Genomic DNA, 18,925 nt, shown 5'->3' with positions numbered 1-18,925 from the left:
GCGAGGCATATAGATCACCTCAACTATTACCATGTGAATATAGATCACCTAAACTATTACCATGTGAATATAGATCACCTCAACTATTACCATGTGAATATAGATCACCTAAACTATTACCATGTGAATATAGATCACCTAAACTATAACCATGTGAATATAGATCACCTCAACTATTACCATGTGAATATAGATCACCTAAACTATTACCATGTGAATATAGATCACCTAAACTATTACCATGTGAATATAGATCACCTCAACTATTACCATGTGAATATAGATCACCTAAACTATTACCATGTGAATATAGATCACCTCAACTATTACCATGTGAATATAGATCACCTCAACTATTACCATGTGAATATAGATCACCTAAACTATTACCATGTGAATATAGATCACCTCAACTATTACCATGTGAATATAGATCACCTCAACTATTACCATGTGAATATAGATCACCTAAACTATTACCATGTGAATATAGATCACCTCAACTATTACCATGTGAATATAGATCACCTCAACTATTACCATGTGAATATAGATCACCTCAACTATTACCATGTGAATATAGATCACCTAAACTATTACCATGTGAATATAGTTTACCTCAACTATTACCATGTGAATATAGATCACCTAAACTATTACCATGTGAATATAGATCACCTCAACTATTACCATGTGAATATAGATCACCTAAACTATTACCATGTGAATATAGATCACCTCAACTATTACCATGTGAATATAGATCACCTAAACTATTACCATGTGAATATAGATCACCTAAACTATTACCATGTGAATATAGATCACCTTAACTATTACCATGTGAATATAGATCACCTTAACTATTACCATGTGAATATAGATCACCTAAACTATTACCATGTGAATATAGATCACCTCAACTATTACCATGTGAATATAGATCACCTCAACTATTAGCATGTGAATATAGATCACCTTAACTATTACCATGTGAATATAGATCACCTAAACTATTACCATGTGAATATAGATCACCTCAACTATTACCATGTGAATATAGATCACCTCAACTATTACCATGTGAATATAGATCACCTTAACTATTACCATGTGAATATAGATCACCTAAACTATTACCATGTGAATATAGATCACCTCAACTATTACCATGTGAATATAGATCACCTAAACTATTACCATGTGAATAGCGCCGGGGGGCGTGGCGGCCTATAATGAAGGGAGAACGAAATATTGTGCCTCACCTTGGTTTCAAACGGATTACATAAACTAAGAATATGTGTTTTTTAATATAAATTACTTCATTTAAAAGAAGAGAATTCTAGCTTCATAAAGACATATCTCTCGTTCCTGAGTGACAAGTATTCGCTGAGTTACAGTTTATTTTCGGACGCGTTTCAGAATGGACTTCCCTGACAGAGAGAAGGCAGAACTCGCTTCATGTTTATTTTTCTTTATTTGGCGAAAGACACAACACTTTGTTTTTATTGTGAGTATACACAACAAAAATAGAAACTTAACTGGATCGAATGATGTAAAACACTTAAATGTAAGATCAAAACCAACAGAGTATTTTGAATCTCTTTTGCACTGATAAGAAAAAAAGCGAGCAGATCACGCCGGCGTGATTGCCGACCCCAGAGGGTTAAAAAGCCTAAACTTTCAAACATTGCACAATCATTCACCTAATCAGCTAAAATTAGTGAGTAATTGTCAAATCATTTTTTACTATAATAATACTTTTTCTTTTTTTACTACTATGTTTCATCTTATTTTCTAAATAAACAGCCAGTAAAGTTTTATTTCGTCACTTTTCAAAGGCAAGTCTGTTGAGTGGCGTCACTCTTCCGGTTCTCCTGGAAGACATTTCCATCTGACTGATTTTTCCACAACAGTTTTGCATCTTCTGTCAGTCCCTTCTTCTCCTTCAGTGTCTGCTTTATCTGAAGAACACAAACACACTTTTATAACTTGATACTCTTGGCAAGTTCTTCCGCTATCGGTATACTTTCAACAAACTGTACAATATGAACTCACCTTCACCAGAATATCTGCCTTCGCCGAAGGATCATTCACATGTTGATTTGATTTCACCTCCAGTCTTGCAATGATTCTCTTCTACTCTCAGAGTATACTGTACAGTTGTTACTCAACCAGAATAATACATTTACCGCCACCGTTCCCGCGGCGGTAAAATTGCGGGTGTGTATTTGCTGCCTTTGACCGCTAAGAGGCGCTACATTCGCAGACTTTGAAAAGTGTCAGTTTATTCTCTCTATTGCGTAATCTGCCGCCGTGCCGCGGCTCATTGAGAGTGATTGAAATGTGGTACTAGCAGATCAATTCAAGTGAAACATTGTAGTTAAACTAATTCATAATCGCAATACTGAAATTAAATTTAATACATTTAATAAATAAAGAAAAATATTAGGCTACATCAATGAGGCTTTGCAAGAGCATAATCTTCACTGCGGTCCGACGATAGCGCAGTGGTCAACGCAACAGCATGAGCTTCAGGAAGCTTCAAGCGATCCAAGATCGAATCTCATTGTAGCCTATATTCTGTTGGCCGAGAGTGTCCATGTTTTACCATTCTTGATGCTTAGATAGCCTATTAGGGCCTAAGTTATTTTAGCTGTTATGAGAAAAATAAATCCAAATGAACGCGCCGCCGCGTCTGCCGAACACTAATTCAACATGCCAGAATAAAACCTGACTTTAGAACATGGATAGCGCCACTCGGTGTGGTGTGCCAAAATACTTAATTATAAACTTCAATATTTCATTCAAAATAATCTCAAAAGGCTTTGTGACATTTTGAAAGCCGTCCATGCATTAAGGCCACTGGAACCATGAACTGAAACTGGTTCTGATTTTATTGTTTGTCATTTAAACGTGCCTGTTGCATATCTTTATTTTATATATTTTATATGGTCTATTGGTGAAGTAATTTATAGCATTGATTACTGTGGAGGGAGGGGGGTTAAAATAATTCAGCAGAAGCAGGGATGTTTAGACCAGAAGGAAATCCCCGTCCCCCCTGGCAAATCGCACATTGCTTAAAACCATGTTTTTAAAAACTCTTTATACCCCCCCAAATTTTTGTTTTTATATAGGCTATCCTATATATACATATAAAAAATGTTTTGTTTGTTTGCATTAATAATAGGCTATGACATGCATTAAAGCTGCAGTCGGCAGGTCTGGCAGATTGTGTGGACTTAGCCAAAGTTTTGAATGTTTACAACTCTCATACCCTCCCCCACTACCACCGAGCATCCTCCCATCGAGTGTGTGCTCGTCAGTGCGTGTGCACCAGATTTACTGTGAACGCGCGCCCGTCTCTTCAGCATCGATCAACACCATGGAGAACTTACCATGTTTTCTTTTCCTTGGTTGTTTTGGACCTCCAAGCTCTGGTTGTTAACCGAGGAATTGGAAACTTGTGAGTATATTTTCTCTCCGACATCACGCTTCGCACAATCCAACACACCTGCGAACTTCAGGCGTGTGCATGTGATATTGTAACGTGAGGGGGGAGGGGGGATCTGTGGCGTGTCCATGAACTGTGATTGACAGTCATATCTCACACACCCCTGTGCTGACTGGACCAGAAGAACCGGGAGCGGTGGATTTTTGCAAAACCAATAACAGGCTCCAGGTGGAGGTAGAAGCGCGGGTTTCTTTCTAAAACTGGCTGATTTATGTTGTTCTGTCGGAGCATAGCTTCGGTTTCAGTGAATAGGATCAATAAAATCTTTCCGACGGCAGCTTTAAGGCTAATATAAAATGTACAATAGTCCATGTTTGTTTGGGATTTTAACCTGTGTCATCTAAATGATCCATACGTAAGTTCTACCACTCGCCCATGAATTTACTCACTGAGAAATGCCCAATCGTAGGTTTCTGCAGTGTGTGTTCTCCAGAGAAGCGCTCTTCATTCCTCAATAGAACAGTAAAAAAATAATGAGCTTCATTGCACCTAATTTATTTTTGTTTGTTATTTTTGTTATTATAATAATATATATATTTTTTTATCACACTGCTCCCAACGGTCAAAAGGCTTATCTCGCCCACCGACGTCTAGGCGTACAATATAAAAATAAAGGCTATATTGTTCTCGTCTCTATTTTTCAATTATGATTCTATCTTTCTGTCCTAAAAAAATGTTCTATAGTATTTCATCCTTACTGTTAATTGCCATTAACCCCACTTACATTTAAAAATACGGCAATTGCTGCTGTTTTGCACAATGCCACTTTGCGCCACCTGGCGGTCATTTTGCGAATGACTTTGAACTGCGACTGGTTTATAGTCTGTGGCGTGATGGAGTCGGTCAGTCTGCTGCGTGATGGAGTCGGTCAGTCTGCGGCGTGATGGAGTCGGTCAGTCTGCGGCGTGATGGAGTCGGTCAGTCTGCGGCGTGATGGAGTCGGTCAGTCTGCGGCGTGATGGAGTCGGTCAGTCTGCGGCGTGATGGAGTCGGTCAGTCTGCGGCGTGATGGAGTCGGTCAGTCTGCGGCGTGATGGAGTCGGTCAGTCTGTGGCGTGATGGAGTCGGTCAGTCTGTGGCGTGATGGAGTCGGTCAGTCTGTGGCGTGATGGAGTCGGTCAGTCTGTGGCGTGATGGAGTCGGTCAGTCTGTGGCGTGATGGAGTCGGTCAGTCTGTGGCGTGATGGAGTCGGTCAGTCTGTGGCGTGATGGAGTCGGTCAGTCTGTGGCGTGATGGAGTCGGTCAGTCTGTGGCGTGATGGAGTCGGTCAGTCTGTGGCGTGATGGAGTCCAGGTTGCTCTGATAGTGGCCTTCAGCTCTTCTGCATTGTTGGGTCTGGCGTATCACATCTTCCTCTTCACAATACCCCATAGATGTTCTATAGGGTTAAGGTCAGGTGAGTTTGCTGGCCAATTAAGAACAGGGATACCATGGTCCTTACACCAGGTACTGGTAGCTTTGGCACTGTGTGCAAGTCCTGTTGGAAAATGAAATCTGTATCTCCATAAAGTTGGTCAGCAGCAGGAAGCATGAAGTGCTCTAAAACTTCCTGGTAGACCTCCATCATGTTTCCACCCTCAGTCAAGCCGAGCCTGCACTTCACGCCAGTCCAGCCGAGCCTGTCACTGAGAGTGTCATGCCTGCCGAGCCCGAGCCTGAGACTGAGAACGGCATGCCCGCCGAGTCTGAGACTGAGAGCGTCTTGCCCGCCAAGCCTGAGAACATCATGTCCCCAGAGCCAGTCGTCGGCGCAGATGAGCCAGAACCAGTTCCGAGTCCAGTTGTCGCCTGCCATGTCGAACAAGAGCCAGAGCCAGTCTTCGAGCAAGAGCCCGCTGATCCTGCGCCAGAGCCCGCTGATCCTGCGCCAGAGCCCGCTGATCCTGCGCCAGAGCCCGCTGATCCTGCGCCAGAGCCCGCTGATCCTGCGCCAGAGCCCGCTGATCCTGCGCCAGAGCCCGCTGATCCTGCGCCAGAGCCCGCTGATCCTGCGCCAGAGCCCGCTGATCCTGCGCCAGAGCCCGCTGATCCTGCGCCAGAGCCCGCTGATCCTGCGCCAGAGCCCGCTGATCCTGCGCCAGAGCCCGCTGATCCTGCGCCAGAGCCCGCTGATCCTGCGCCAGAGCCCGCTGATCCTGCGCCAGAGCCCGCTGATCCTGCGCCAGAGCCCGCTGATCCTGCGCCAGAGCCCGCTGATCCTGCGCCAGAGCCCGCCGATCCTGCGCCAGTTCTGTCCAGCCCAGAGTTTCTTTCGCCGCTGGTCCCGCTTAACTCAAAGCCCTCTTCACTGCTGGTCCTGCCTAGCCCAAGACCCTCTTTGCTGCTGGAACCCCCCCTTTCCTGTCAATTTCCCCATTAAAATTTGGGGGGGGCGCAGTATACCTGCTAGGGGGATCGCGGAGGTCTCTCCGACGAGGTTCACAGTTCCGCCATGGCCACTTGAACGGTCCTCACCACCTTGGCCACCTGAAGGGTCCTCACCACCTTGGCCACCTGAAGGGTCCTCACCACCTTGGCCACCTGAAGGGTCCTCACCACCTTGGCCACCTGAAGGGTCCTCACCACCTTGGCCACCTGAAGGGTCCTCACCACCTTGGCCACCTGAAGGGTCCTCACCACCTTGGCCACTTGAAGGGTTCTCACCACCTTGGCCACCTGAAGGGTCCTCACCACCTTGGCCACCTGAAGGGTTCTCACCACCTTGGCCACCTGAAGGGTCCTCACCACCTTGGCCACCTGAAGGGTTCTCACCACCTTGGCCACCTGAAGGGTTCTCACCACCTTGGCCACCTGAAGGGTCCTCACCACCTTGGCCACCTGAAGGGTTCTCACCACCTTGGCCACCTGAAGGGTCCTCACCACCTTGGCCACCTGAAGGGTTCTCACCACCTTGGCCACCTGAAGGGTCCTCACCACCTTGGCCACCTGAAGGGTCCTCACCACCTTGGCCACCTGAAGGGTCCTAACCACCGTGGCCACCTGAAGGGTCCTCACCACCGTGGCCACCTGAAGGGTCCTCATAGGCCTCCAGCGGCGCCCACCCTCCCAACCCTTTGGATGTTTTACGCCGCGAGGACGCGCCTGCGGGGATGGGGGGGGGGGGGGGGGGCGGATGGGGTGGGGGGGGTCGGGGCGGGTTCTGTCACATTTTTAAGGTTTTTTGTTCTGTGTTGTGATCTTGTTTCCCCATGTCTTTGTGATTTTTGGTTTAGTCCTGTTAGTTTTTCCCTGTCTGTTTAATTAGAAATTCCCGACACCTGTGTCTTGATAATTTTCCCATTAACCCCAGTTCTTTTAAGCCCTGTGTTTTCCCTCAGTGTTTGTTGGTCGTCGTCGTTGTAAGGTTGTGTGTTTCCCTTTGTTCCTGAGAGTTAATTTAAGTAATAAGCTAAACTGCATTCAAGTACCCGTGTCCTCGTCTTCGGCATCCTGCACCAAACCTGACACTACTGTCTCTAACTCCTTTACACCTTCAACAGTTAAAACGTTTACTCTATAGTAGTTTAAGACATGCAATTTTAACACAAGGAACCGTGTTTACTCACATTTGAAACCCCCCACGTCGCTGATCTCCGTGATGTTTGATGATGACGTATCCTCTTGCGTGGCCTCCTGGGATAGAAGAGTACCCATCGGACTGCACTCGAAAATCTGCGCTGAAGCAGTAAGCCATCCGGGAACTTCTCGCCTACTCTTTTATGAATACTGATGTTTTGAACGTACTTCTTTCACGTACTGTTTTTGCCTACTATATTGTTATGTGGATAGCAGATGAACCCAAGCGCAGACAGTATGTAACACACAATGTTTAATTAAAGACAAAAACAGGGAAAACAAAACCCACGAGGGGGCAAAACAAGACAGGACTATGGTGACTAACTAGACAAAGATACTGACAAAATACTAGAAGACAAACAACTGATACAAGAAATAGCTCAACAAGGTTACTCACAAACTTGACATGGATTAACAATGAACCGACACAGGACAGCAAACACAAGGGGATTAAATAGGGAGACTAATGATAACATAACAGGTGACACAGGTAAAGCAATAATGACGAGACGAGGATAACAAGGAGGGCGGGGCTAGATGATGAGACAACACAAGCACATGGCCCAACAAGGCCATGTGTTTGCACATAAAACATGGGTCTGTCATGATCCTGCCTCAAGACATGATCCTGCCTCAAGAAAGACAAGGACTAGATGGCAGAATCATGACATATATAGTAGGAAAGTAGGCATATTCGAACGCACTATAAGTATACGTACGTCCGAATCTCGCGATAATTAGTACGTCACCCAGGTAATTCTCGCCTACTCTTTTATGATTCGTACATACTTTTTCGCTCGCCTACTCTTTTCCCCTACTATATAGTAGGGAAGTATGCGGTTTCGAACGCAGCCCCGGTTTATTTATTAATTAAAGTGGTTTTACATTTCCTGAAAAGTAGCGGTTGTACTGCATAATAAATTTTTAACAAGCATCATGATACACAGTCGCACTATTATCGTCTTTCAAAGGACAAAAACATTTAAAATTTTGGCTTTACGTCATCAAGCCGCTGTCACTTTATTTTGGCACGAGGCCCTATAGAGATGCGATGCTGGGGTTTGTTCACAGCACTTGCAACGGTTCTGCATCCAATAATCTGTGCAATACCGTTAATAATAATTTACAATAGTATGATAATGTCTGATGTATGCTCCTATTGTTAACATTTGGGGGAAACTGATTGAAAAGAAGGTTTGAAAGGGATTTGCAGATGGCTGGCTTGAAACCAATGGAGGTGTCGGTAAGAACAATCCAGTCCAGTCACTTTAAATTACACAATGTCTTTATTAGGCATGTGTGTGTGTGTGTATGTGTGTGGTTTCTAGGAGGGAAAAGGATATGGGATACAATTAACAACATAATGCCACAATTCATCTGAATGACAATCAAACATTGGTACAAGAACTTTGAATGCATGAAATTAGCTAGGTAGCTTACAAACAAAGTCAATACATTTTCTCTGCCCTGTAATTAATAAACAGATAAAGCCAATAAATACTCAAATGCACATATTCTTACAATTACCACAATGAGTCACATGAGCATACCATCAAAGGAGAAACTTATGGAACTTACATAGTTCAATAACGCACACAAGGCAGGAGACACAGCATTTGCAGCAGTAACACACAAGGATTCCTCCATGTGGCATTAACAAGAGGCAGGGGCTGTGTGTACAGGTGCTGTCTAATGAAGTCTGTGGCTGATTGAGGCTAATTAATTGAAGGTGTGGTGAATTGCACGGGGAACTGAGTGGCAAAGAAAAATGGGCGTGGCAACTGCAGGACAGAGAGGAAAACTTCCAAACACTGATCATTTCCAAAGTCAATGAAACTCACCTGCTAACAGCACAAAGATCGAAACAGTCCTCATGATGACAAGCCTACAGATGATCACACTGATGCACAACTTCTGCTCTTTCCAGAAAGGCGGTGGAATTATTTCACTTTGTAAAGCTTGTTTCATGAGTCTGTGCTGCCCTGTTAAAGCTTGATAGTGACGCGGCCGTGTTGACACTTGTTTTACATTGAAAATTACATTCAAACTATTTCAGCAGAGATTTCCATGTCCACTTAAATCACACTGACTGTCTTTAACTATCTGTCTATCTCTCTGTCTTTCTCTAGCGATGGATGCAAACGAGGAGCAAAACTGCAGCCTTCTGACATGCTTGCCACATTCGCCATTTATCATTAATGAAGTTCTTTATTTAACAAAAACTGTAGAGCACCAATCTTAACTTTACCATTCTTAACAACTTTACCAGACTTAACGTAAAACATATAGAAGATATTTACATGTGATTTAAAGGTAGTTGAGATACTGGAACTGGACATTTTATGAATGGGGTTAGGGTCAGGCCCAGTATGTGGAGTGTGGGCCATTTGTTGTTGATGTGTATGTGATCGCCATTTAAAGGCTTGAAGAAACTATTCCCTCGTATTAGCGACTCATTGTACGTCATCTACACTCTGGCGTAGGGAATTCAACATGCAAAAAAAAGTTGCATGTTGAATTCACATTGTTGTGGACAACAAAATGTGTTTCATAATCTAACCATTTCGATAAATTATGTGGTGAAAATAAGAGAAATCTGGTATTTTTAGACATGTAGGTTTGCTGCACAATTTAAATAGTAAATTGAGTGAGATTAACTCTTCTCCTTTTATTCACTATCCAGCTCTGCTACATCATTTGAGTATCTCTGCTCTGGTTGTACAGGAATTAGCTTACAAAAACTGATTTGCATTGTGCCCTTTACTTCAAGTCTGAATTACACATGAGGGAATAGTCAAAGGAGATGTAGAAACAAGTCACCTCAAGTATTATGATCCACTCCCCAGCTATGATCTACAACTAAGATCTTCTCCACTGAAACGGTTTGAGTCTTTCCAGGTTTTGCTAAAAGATTCAGTGTGCAACTTTTGGCCGTCTAGCAGTTAAGTCTGCAAACTCTCAGTTCCTAATCCGTCCTTGTTTAGAGTGCAGTTAAATTAGTCCAGTGCAAATGGAGAGAGATTGTAGATCTAGATCAAGCAAGTTGGTTTAAAAAAGAGAAGAGAATGGCTTAGATTACAGGCACATGATACTTGAGAGAACATTTACCTTTCATTTATTCAGACGATGAAGACAAGCATTAAGCCAAAGATACACAAGATTTCCATGAAATCCTGAGCAGTCCTAAACGTCCAGTGAATATTGGTTTGATTTGTCGACGCATTGCAAAGTTATAAGTTAATAAATCGGTCAGGCAACTTCAATTTTTACATGTTGACCTAAAGCTACTGAACACAATGTCCAAGCTTAACGAAACTTGGCACACATATACAACCGGACATTCTGAGGATACACACCAAGTTTTGTACAATTCTGCCACTAGGGGGCTTTACAACGGAAAAATCATTATAACTCTGCAACTGTATGATCCATGAAGTTGGAAATTTGCAGACATCTTCTTTGGTGGACGTCCTAACACATCCTCTAACATTGTAACGGACAGAACGTTACTTGTTCTATTGTATTTTTGCTAATTGTTGATGCCCTAGTGTGATGTATTTGGTTCACGTGTAGTAAGAACAGGAGCAGCCTGTTGCCTGGAGGTAACCGGACATATAAACTCACATACCATAGAGTAAGTCAGTTCGTTTGGTAGAGGAAAATCAAATGGTTGTACTCATGCTACCTGTAGCAGTAGGCATCGGCTCCGCCTATTAAAGCTCGGCTGGATGGTGATTTGGCTTTAGTTATGAGGACTATAAATGGGGTTGGTGTACGTTACCTGTGAGGGCATTACACGTGACGTGACGTCATGTCATTGTTGTTGTTCCGGCACGGTGTGCAAGAGCTGGAGAGGTAAGAGCTGCTGGTTAGCGACTCTGTTGCAAATGATTTCTGTGGCACTGGGTGATGTTGACTCTTTGTTGTAGTGGACAGGGGAACTAACCGGCATACACTCGGCGGCGCTCGTTGTTGTGCGAACTTCTAGAGAAGCGGATGAGTTTCGTGGTTCTTTAATGACGTGCTGTTCGGGTATGTTTTCAATCTTTTATATTTAATGCCTCAGTCCGACTCAGGTCCGCTTAGTGAGTTTCCTCTTTGTTTTAATCCAGGTGTGTTTAATATGCCTGTTCAGGTTATGGTGGGTTGTTTCGTCATCATTGTTGTTCACTGGACGCTTTAATCAGAAGTCCGGTTCAACATAACTTAAACTGCTGAGCGACCACAAACTTACTGCATGCTGCTGTTTGGCTTGATTTCACGGATATATGACCGCTGAGTGACCACAAACTTACTGCATGCTGCTGTCTGGCTTGATTTCACGGATATATGAATGCTGAGCGACCGCAAACTGATTACGTGCTGCTCTGCTGTGTGGCCTTATTGACTAGCGTCACTGCGACATCTCCGACATCAACGGCACCAATAACGTCAACTTTTTCTTTCATTCCATGAGAACTGGTGTGGATGTTTTCGTTGGGTAGGCTACTCAGAATGTAAGGAGCTGTATTTAAAGTGGCTTTTGATGCTCATTATTCTTAGTCATCACTGTTTATTGTTTTGATTTAAGTTTTTTTTTCTTTTCTTTAAAAAAAAATCTATTTATCATTTGTGAATGTGTAAAATCCAACAATGTTGTGAGGTGACGATCATCTGGAACGTATCTGTCTGATGAGAATGTTTTTATCATACTGAAATGAGATGAACATTGTGCATTTTGGTCAAACAATTGTTTTTGTGTATTTCTTGTCTTCTCCTTTGGTTTTCTTCATTTTTGTGGTGTGAGTCTGTGTTCTTTATTGTAGGCCTGGGCGGCAAGGAAACTAAGGGCGGCAGCCCTCCTCATCTTGGTGGTGGTATTTTGGAGTGACTGCTGTGCCACCCGGAGGTGTTTGACAGTGTAGTGTGAGTGCACGTGTGTTTGTGGTTTTCTTTGTTTCTTTCTTTTTAGGAGAATAGAGAGGCCCCTTTGGGTTGAGGAACTTGGCTGCCGTCCCCAATTTCCGTCACCAGGAGCGTCCAATTTTGTATATCCTTTTTGTTGATCGTGGTTTTCCTTCTATGTGATTGTTTGGATCATTTTAATGAATAAAAGTGATTTTACTGTTTGTACCTCACCCATGTCTCATGCTTGACTCCAGCCGATACGAGCCTGTGAGCCTTGTGTGCTCCTAGTATGTCAAGGGCGATTCCCTGGTAAAAAGCCCCCAGGGTGGCGTAGTTGGTTTATTTATTTTGTGTCCCTGTTGTAAGAACTCGGTCGCCATACCTTCTTGCTCCTCTAAAGTACTTTGTTGAGAACTATGAGTTTCTGCTCAACTGTGAGTATGGTGTGATTTATATACTTGACGTTGTGTTTGTTTCATAAGTTCATTGATGTTAGATATTTGCTTTCTTTCTAGAAAGGACTTTTAATTTCCACATGTTCTTTTGTGAGCACGGATTGGATACTAGAGACAGTGAATCCAAGTGTAGTCCACACCGACAACGAGGCTACAGCACATGGCCAGCTACGTGGCGTTGAGGACAACGATTCACTGAGCGTTGTTGACCGATCTTTTCTCGTATTGTGGATTATAGTATAACAACCATTGGATCGCACTCAAATAGCCTTGTGGACTTGAAACTAATTTCATCTTCATCATCACTTCAACTTATCAAAAGACAGGACATTCAAACGATAAGTTTACTTCATCTCATTGGCTCATTATTGAAGAGACAAAGACTTTTGAGAGTGCTTTACAGTTTATGTATTGGCTGTGTGGTACAAGTATTGAGCACTGGGGAAAATAAAATAGGTATAAAATATACATTTGTTTGGTGAAGAGTTTAATTGATCAGTACATGTCAAAAATCTGTTGAACCCCCTCAGATTAACATCTTTAAAAGAAAGGAGGTGTTACAATATGACCAATCAAATTTCAGCGGCTAATGACATGAATGGCCTACCTTTACAAAAATGGGTATATGTGCACATTTTGTGTAGATGAACATATGTACCAAATTCTGTGAAAATCTGCTTCAATGTGCCACTAATAAGAATCTTTACATTTTAGCTAATAACTCCGCACCCGAGTGCAGAATCAAAATTCTTGAGCGAGAGAGAGAGAGAGAGAGAGAGAGGGGAGGAGAGGAGAGACAAGGTTGATCATGTGATGCATATTTAAATGGCTCATCCTCCATAAAACATGTATAACTCTCCACACACTCTCCAGCACTAAAGAAAGACAAACGCCTTTAATCCAACATGAAGAAGCTTTTCAAGTCCCTGTGGATCTTACTGGGTAACGTACAACATACATGCATCTGCTATTTTACTAGATCCATACTAATACTAACACTGTAATTCAGTAATGTTAACCCTTAATGTTAACTCCAATATTAACCCTTCGTTCAGTAATGTTTTCAAACAATGTTCAACACGTATAGTTGCACTCATCTCGCTCTCTGCTGTGGATTTACTGCACATTTTCTTTCCAAGCATGTTACTTTTATCATGGTTTGCATGAAATACGTCTCTCAATGTATAGATTGTAAATTCACTTCATCACTGGATCTTTAGAGTGTTTTTTGTTGCTTCATTCTTCTAGGTCTGCTTTACAAAACAAATCTTGAAATCAGTGCTCATTTCTGTAAGCAAATGATTTCTCAAGAAAGTCGTGATTCACAGGGGCGTCTTTTGGTCGCATTTCAGTGACAGTATTTTGAATTATTTGGAGAAAAGTTTTACTTTAATTCACAGAGCTGCATGACCTGGTTATCTGAACTCATTTGAATCTGTTTTTTACTCAGGGCTTTTATTGATTCAAGAAATGGTGAATGGAGCAGAAGGTAAGCATCTATTTGGTTTCAAATTGGTTTTTATCTTTGTTCTATTATTGCAAGATATAATTTTAGTATGCCATTTGGATTTAATTTTCAGGGACTTTTTCTTCCCAAACCACATAAAACACCAGTATTTTTATATTTTCTGTGTTCATTCTGATTTGAAAGGTTTAGTACTTTTGTTGTTTTTGTAATATTTTTGTTGTTGTTGATATGTCTATATAGTTTTTACGTTTTAGTTATTTTATTACTTCTACTATTAAGTTGTTTATTTCTTTTAAAGTAATACTTTCTCAAAATGGTTTTAGTTTTATTTAATGATGATAACCCCAGATATGGATAACGGATAAACACACTAAGGCATTTTATTTAAATGAAATGCTTTTAAAGACCCACTTTCCTAATGCTCAACAAGAATTAATAAAACTGTCTTTTTACTGGTCTTCTTTCAGAGAACGTAGCATTAAGGCAAACATCCACCCAGTCATCCATATACGTGACCGCATATGCCGAAAATGCAGTCGATGGTGTACTTGACAGCTATGCCCACACTAACGAGGAGACCGACCCGTGGTGGAGAGTGGATCTGGTGAAAGTATACAGAGTGAACAGAGTAGCCATCACTAACAGACTGACCGGCTATTATTACAGGATAAACGGGGCAGTGATTCGCGTCGGCAACTTTCTGGACGTTTACAGCAACCCCATGTGAGGCTTTCTTTGACTGTGTTGATCAATGTTTCTGCAGATGAACAGAAACTGATGACAGATTATCTCTCTGTAGATGTGCTGTCATTTCTACTATTGCATCTGGAGCCACAGCCAATTTCTCATGCGGTGGGATGGAGGGACGTTATGTGATTGTCCATATTCCTGGAGATTGGAAGATTGTTACTCTTTGTGAGGTTGAAGTCTATGGGTATTTAGCAGGTAATTCATTGTTGTAGAACACTTTTCAATATATCATGCCATACAAAACTGAAAATTGTTACACTTTATTCATATCCTTCCAAACCAGTATGACAATATTCAAACTCTATTGGCATCTTACAGTCAGATTATTCAGATAAATGCATGTGTCCCTGTTGTGAGGAAAGGTCAGTGTTTGTTTAATTCTAACTACAGGAAGTGGGGAAAATGTTAATATAGGAAGTACAAAAAAGTTGGTGTGGAAATTACCCAATTCACCTCAAGATGTTGTTCATCAATAATCCTGTAGCTCTCAAATCTCATTCACACAAGTGCATGTTCAAACTTTGAGTGTCAAGACGTGTCAGAACTTTATTATTTTCCCAGGAAATCTGGCAGTAGATGGCGCCGCTACACAGTCGTCAACATCTGGGAACTGGTTTGCTGAAAAGGCCATTGATGGTAATCGAGGTCTCCAGCAGTTGTACACGGGATGCTCCTCAACACTTAATGAGACTAACCCGTGGTGGAGGCTGGATCTGCGTCATATTTACAGAGTTAGTAGAGTGGTCGTCACTAACAGACACGACTGCTGTGCAGAGCAAATAAACGGAGCCGAGATTCGCATCGGGAACTCTTTGGAGAACAACGGCACCAACAATCCCATGTGAGACTCTTGAGGTTGAAAGAACATGAGAGAAATGCAAAGATTCAACACACTATCTCCTTCTTCTGTTTCTCTCTCTGTCTGTAGATGTGCTGTTATTCCTGCTATTCCAGCTGGCGAGTCCTACAACTACTCATGTGATGGGATGGAGGGACGTTATGTGAATCTGATCATTCCTGGAGACATGAAGACACTCACTCTCTGTGAGGTGGAGGTTTATGGAGAAGGTAAAACAACATCATATTTTTTGTCTGCAAGACAGTTAGGAGTTGTAATGAACACAGTCAACTAATTCATATATTTACATATATGAATGTATCTTTATTTAGGTCCCGTTTTAAAAAGATCATTTGTAAAAATGCAGTTTAACTCCAGAATTGATTTGACTGACCCTTCAATGAGAGAAAATGTTCTGAAACAGGTGAGAGAAAGAAACACATTCAACCTTATAGAGCTACTGGTAGTAAATGGGATTAAAGTGATGTGATAAAGTTAGTTTGAGGCATTTCTTTGAGATTTGAGCATATATCCTCATATTCTGAGGCCCTCAAATTTTTCAGCTGGGATCTACTCTCGCTGATAGAGGATTCACAAATGTGACACTGCGATGGTCTCAAACTCCTAAACCGGTGATCCAGAAGGTGAACGATGCTAAACGTGAGTTTTATAATGACTTATAAAATAATCTGCACAAATAGGAATGATTATTTAAATTGGTAAGAGATGTAATAAGCTATTTTTTTATTTACAGGTCGTTGTGGTAAAGAAAAATAACACTCTGGAAATCAACACTTCCTTCAATTCACATTCATTAAAGACAATGAATCTAATTCTAAATACATTGTCAGATATTTCTTCATAATTATGTGTTTACAATATAAAGACTCTTAAAGGACTCCTGCTTGCTTCTCTGTTACTGTTATTAACATATCTAAGAACTATAAAACACCTTGTGTAATTGTGTATTTTCAACAAACAGAGATATTAATAAATGTAATAAAAATAAGTAAATGAATGTCATTACAATTCATTCACACAACCCACAAGTACAATTGACATTAATGACAGTTTCCGGTGTATTCACTTTCACAATTTTTATTGTAATATCTATATATTGTACATTGAATTGTTTTTGTAGGAGCCAAATGTAATTTGTTCAACCACTAGATGGCGGTGTGCACCAGTGGTGCAGGTGAAAGCCACACCCGTTCAATCAAATGATATATAAACTCCTAAACTGGGTTGAATCAGAAAGGGACAGGTGGCGGGAATATATGATTCTTAGCATAGAACCAATGCCTTTAAACTGTAATATAACCTGCATCTCATTAAATGGACAACAAACTGTTTAAACAGGTATCGCTGTGTGGACAATGTTTTTAACTATGCGTGAAGATCACCTTACCACCTTTCCCGGGCTTATAGGAAAGCCACTACACAATTAAGAACCTTCTTGGATTAAGGGGATTTCGTTTGGAATTGAGTTTCTTGTGCATTGGAATGGACGGATGAATTCTGTGAATGGAAAAGGGTTTGACTTGCGCATAAAGCAGAGTGTGTGACTACTGGAGTGTGGATCGCTTACCTGATGTTGCAGAGTCATGTCGTCTTGAACTGAACAGAGCAGTGGCGTAGCGTCTGGGCATGCAGGGTATGCACGTGCAAATGGGCCCGGGCCAATAGGGGGCCCGCCCGGCCGCACATGGGGAACTTATAGGCTAATTGAAAAGGAGAAAATTCATAATAAATTTGTGGCCACAATAACAATATTTTTGTATGCATGTCATGTGTAGTATTTTTTTCTTAGTTATAAAGTCATTTTTCCATAATTTCTTGTGTGCGTTTGCGTTTATTATTTTTTGCACCCCGCGGCTGCCGTAGAACGGTGTCATTTTTTATATGACGCTACATCGCCGCGACAAATTAAAAAAAGAAAACACACAGTGTGAGACGTTACAGCTAGCTGATTAAATTATGGACAAATACAAACATAAAAGTGGGGCCTTAAAGAGAAAAGTGAGGGTGGAGAAGTTAGTCGCAACACAAAAACTACCCAAAATAGACAGTTTTTTGTGCCGACCTAACGTTAGTGCGAATGACAACAATGTCGAAGATGAGAGAGAAGTTTCGTCAGCGAATATTAGCAGTTGCACGTCTTTGGATGAGAACAACAATGCAGTTGCTGACAGCTTACAGTGCCAAGTGTCAGGGAGCGAAGAAGCAGTTGCAGACGAGCCAAAAGCTGGATATTCGGCGGGAAATATGTCAGCGGGTTACCCAACAGATAAAGGAAACTATCCAGACACACTACTAACGGATGGGCAAGTAAAGCATTTTATTGTGTCGCAAGGTTCATGCAAACCCCCCGGTCCCTTTCCTCGAGATCCATTGCAAGGAGATAGGTGCTTTTCGGCGAGTTTTTACTCCACCACAACAAAAGCATCGCATTCCGTGCAGCCTTCAAAAGACAAATCTCTGAGATGACAACAGTTCAAGATCTGGCCAGTTTTTTGATTGTTGAGAACAACTCTATCACATCTAGCTTCAGCGACATCTGCACCGTTTTAGTTCTCTTTCTCACCATCCCTGTTACTGTTGCTTCAGCGGAGCGCTCATTTTCAAAACTGAAGCTAATAAAAAATTATTTGTGGAGCACCATGTCGCAAAACAGACTTTCGGGACTGGCAATTCTTTCCATCAAGAACACACGAAGCCGTGAATTAAACACCAGTGACATTGTGGATGAATTTGCCGAAAGAAAGGCCCGGAGAATGCAACTAAAATGAGTGAGTAGTTTTATGTTTTTACATTTTGGGCCGCCGTGCCAAGATCAGTAGTTTATTATTGACATTGGCTGAGCCTTGTTTGTTTTAGACTTGTTTTTGTTCCGTTCTGGTTGTGAAAAAAATTGTTGGGTAGAGTGCATTTTTTATGGTATTGTTTGTTATGGTATTTCTGGATACACTATAGTGAACGTCTATAAATGTCTCTTCGATGTACTGCGGGGTTAGGGGGGGCCCGTACAATTTATTTTGCATATGGGCCCGGGACTGACTTGCTACGCCACTGGAACAGAGTGTTTCTGCTTTAAGCTTGTACCGGCGGAGAAATCTCAGAAGCTCTACGAAACGCCGGTGAGTGAACTTCTCCTTCTTTGAGCGATATTTATCGCACTATGAGATACTGATACAGGATGAAGTTTGAATCGCGGCCTGAGTTTGAATGATTGTTCTTCTACAATCAACAATACTTTCAGCTTGCTGCATGTTGTGTTGAAGTGGATCTCACTTTGTTCGGAATTATTATCTCCGCTTTGTGGCTTATTGAACGTGCTTTAAAGGGAACACGCGTATGTGCACAATGAGCATAATTGGAGAAGTGAATGATGGTGATGAATTCACGAGTGCAAAGGACGATGCTGATGTTGTTGAAATCAATTCAGTGCAGGGCCATG

The 18,925-nt window shown here is 41.8% G+C and overlaps 1 protein-coding gene across 1 annotated transcript; it reads left to right on the top strand.

Moving 5' to 3' along the window:
• The first annotated feature begins 13,193 nt into the window (after positions 1 to 13,193).
• Positions 13,194 to 16,828, top strand: LOC306993192 (uncharacterized protein). Its single transcript, XM_079602809.1, has 9 exons — positions 13,194 to 13,354; positions 13,863 to 13,901; positions 14,348 to 14,603; positions 14,680 to 14,825; positions 15,192 to 15,471; positions 15,559 to 15,698; positions 15,801 to 15,892; positions 16,032 to 16,128; positions 16,223 to 16,828. The coding sequence occupies exons 1-9, from the start codon at positions 13,318 to 13,320 to the stop codon at positions 16,243 to 16,245; spliced, it is 1,110 nt and encodes a 369-aa protein (XP_079458935.1). The 5' UTR covers positions 13,194 to 13,317; the 3' UTR covers positions 16,246 to 16,828.
• The last annotated feature ends 2,097 nt before the right edge of the window (positions 16,829 to 18,925 follow it).

Source organism: Phoxinus phoxinus (genome assembly GCF_949152265.1).
Source record: "Phoxinus phoxinus genome assembly, chromosome: 2".
Classification (NCBI taxonomy): Eukaryota; Metazoa; Chordata; class Actinopteri; order Cypriniformes; family Leuciscidae; genus Phoxinus; species Phoxinus phoxinus.
This window is presented reverse-complemented; position numbering and strand designations above follow the sequence as displayed.

What these genes read in the sequence shown, in the direction of transcription:
- LOC306993192 (XM_079602809.1), top strand. Translation starts at nt 13,318, where the DNA reads ATGAAGAAGCTTTTCAAGTCCCTGTGGATCTTACTGG. An exon ending in GGTGGAGGTTTATGGAGAAG is followed by an intron (nt 15,699 to 15,800) that starts GTAAAACAACAT and finishes ATCTTTATTTAG; the next exon opens with GTCCCGTTTTAAAAAGATCA. An exon ending in GAAGGTGAACGATGCTAAAC is followed by an intron (nt 16,129 to 16,222) that starts GTGAGTTTTATA and finishes TTTTATTTACAG; the next exon opens with GTCGTTGTGGTAAAGAAAAA.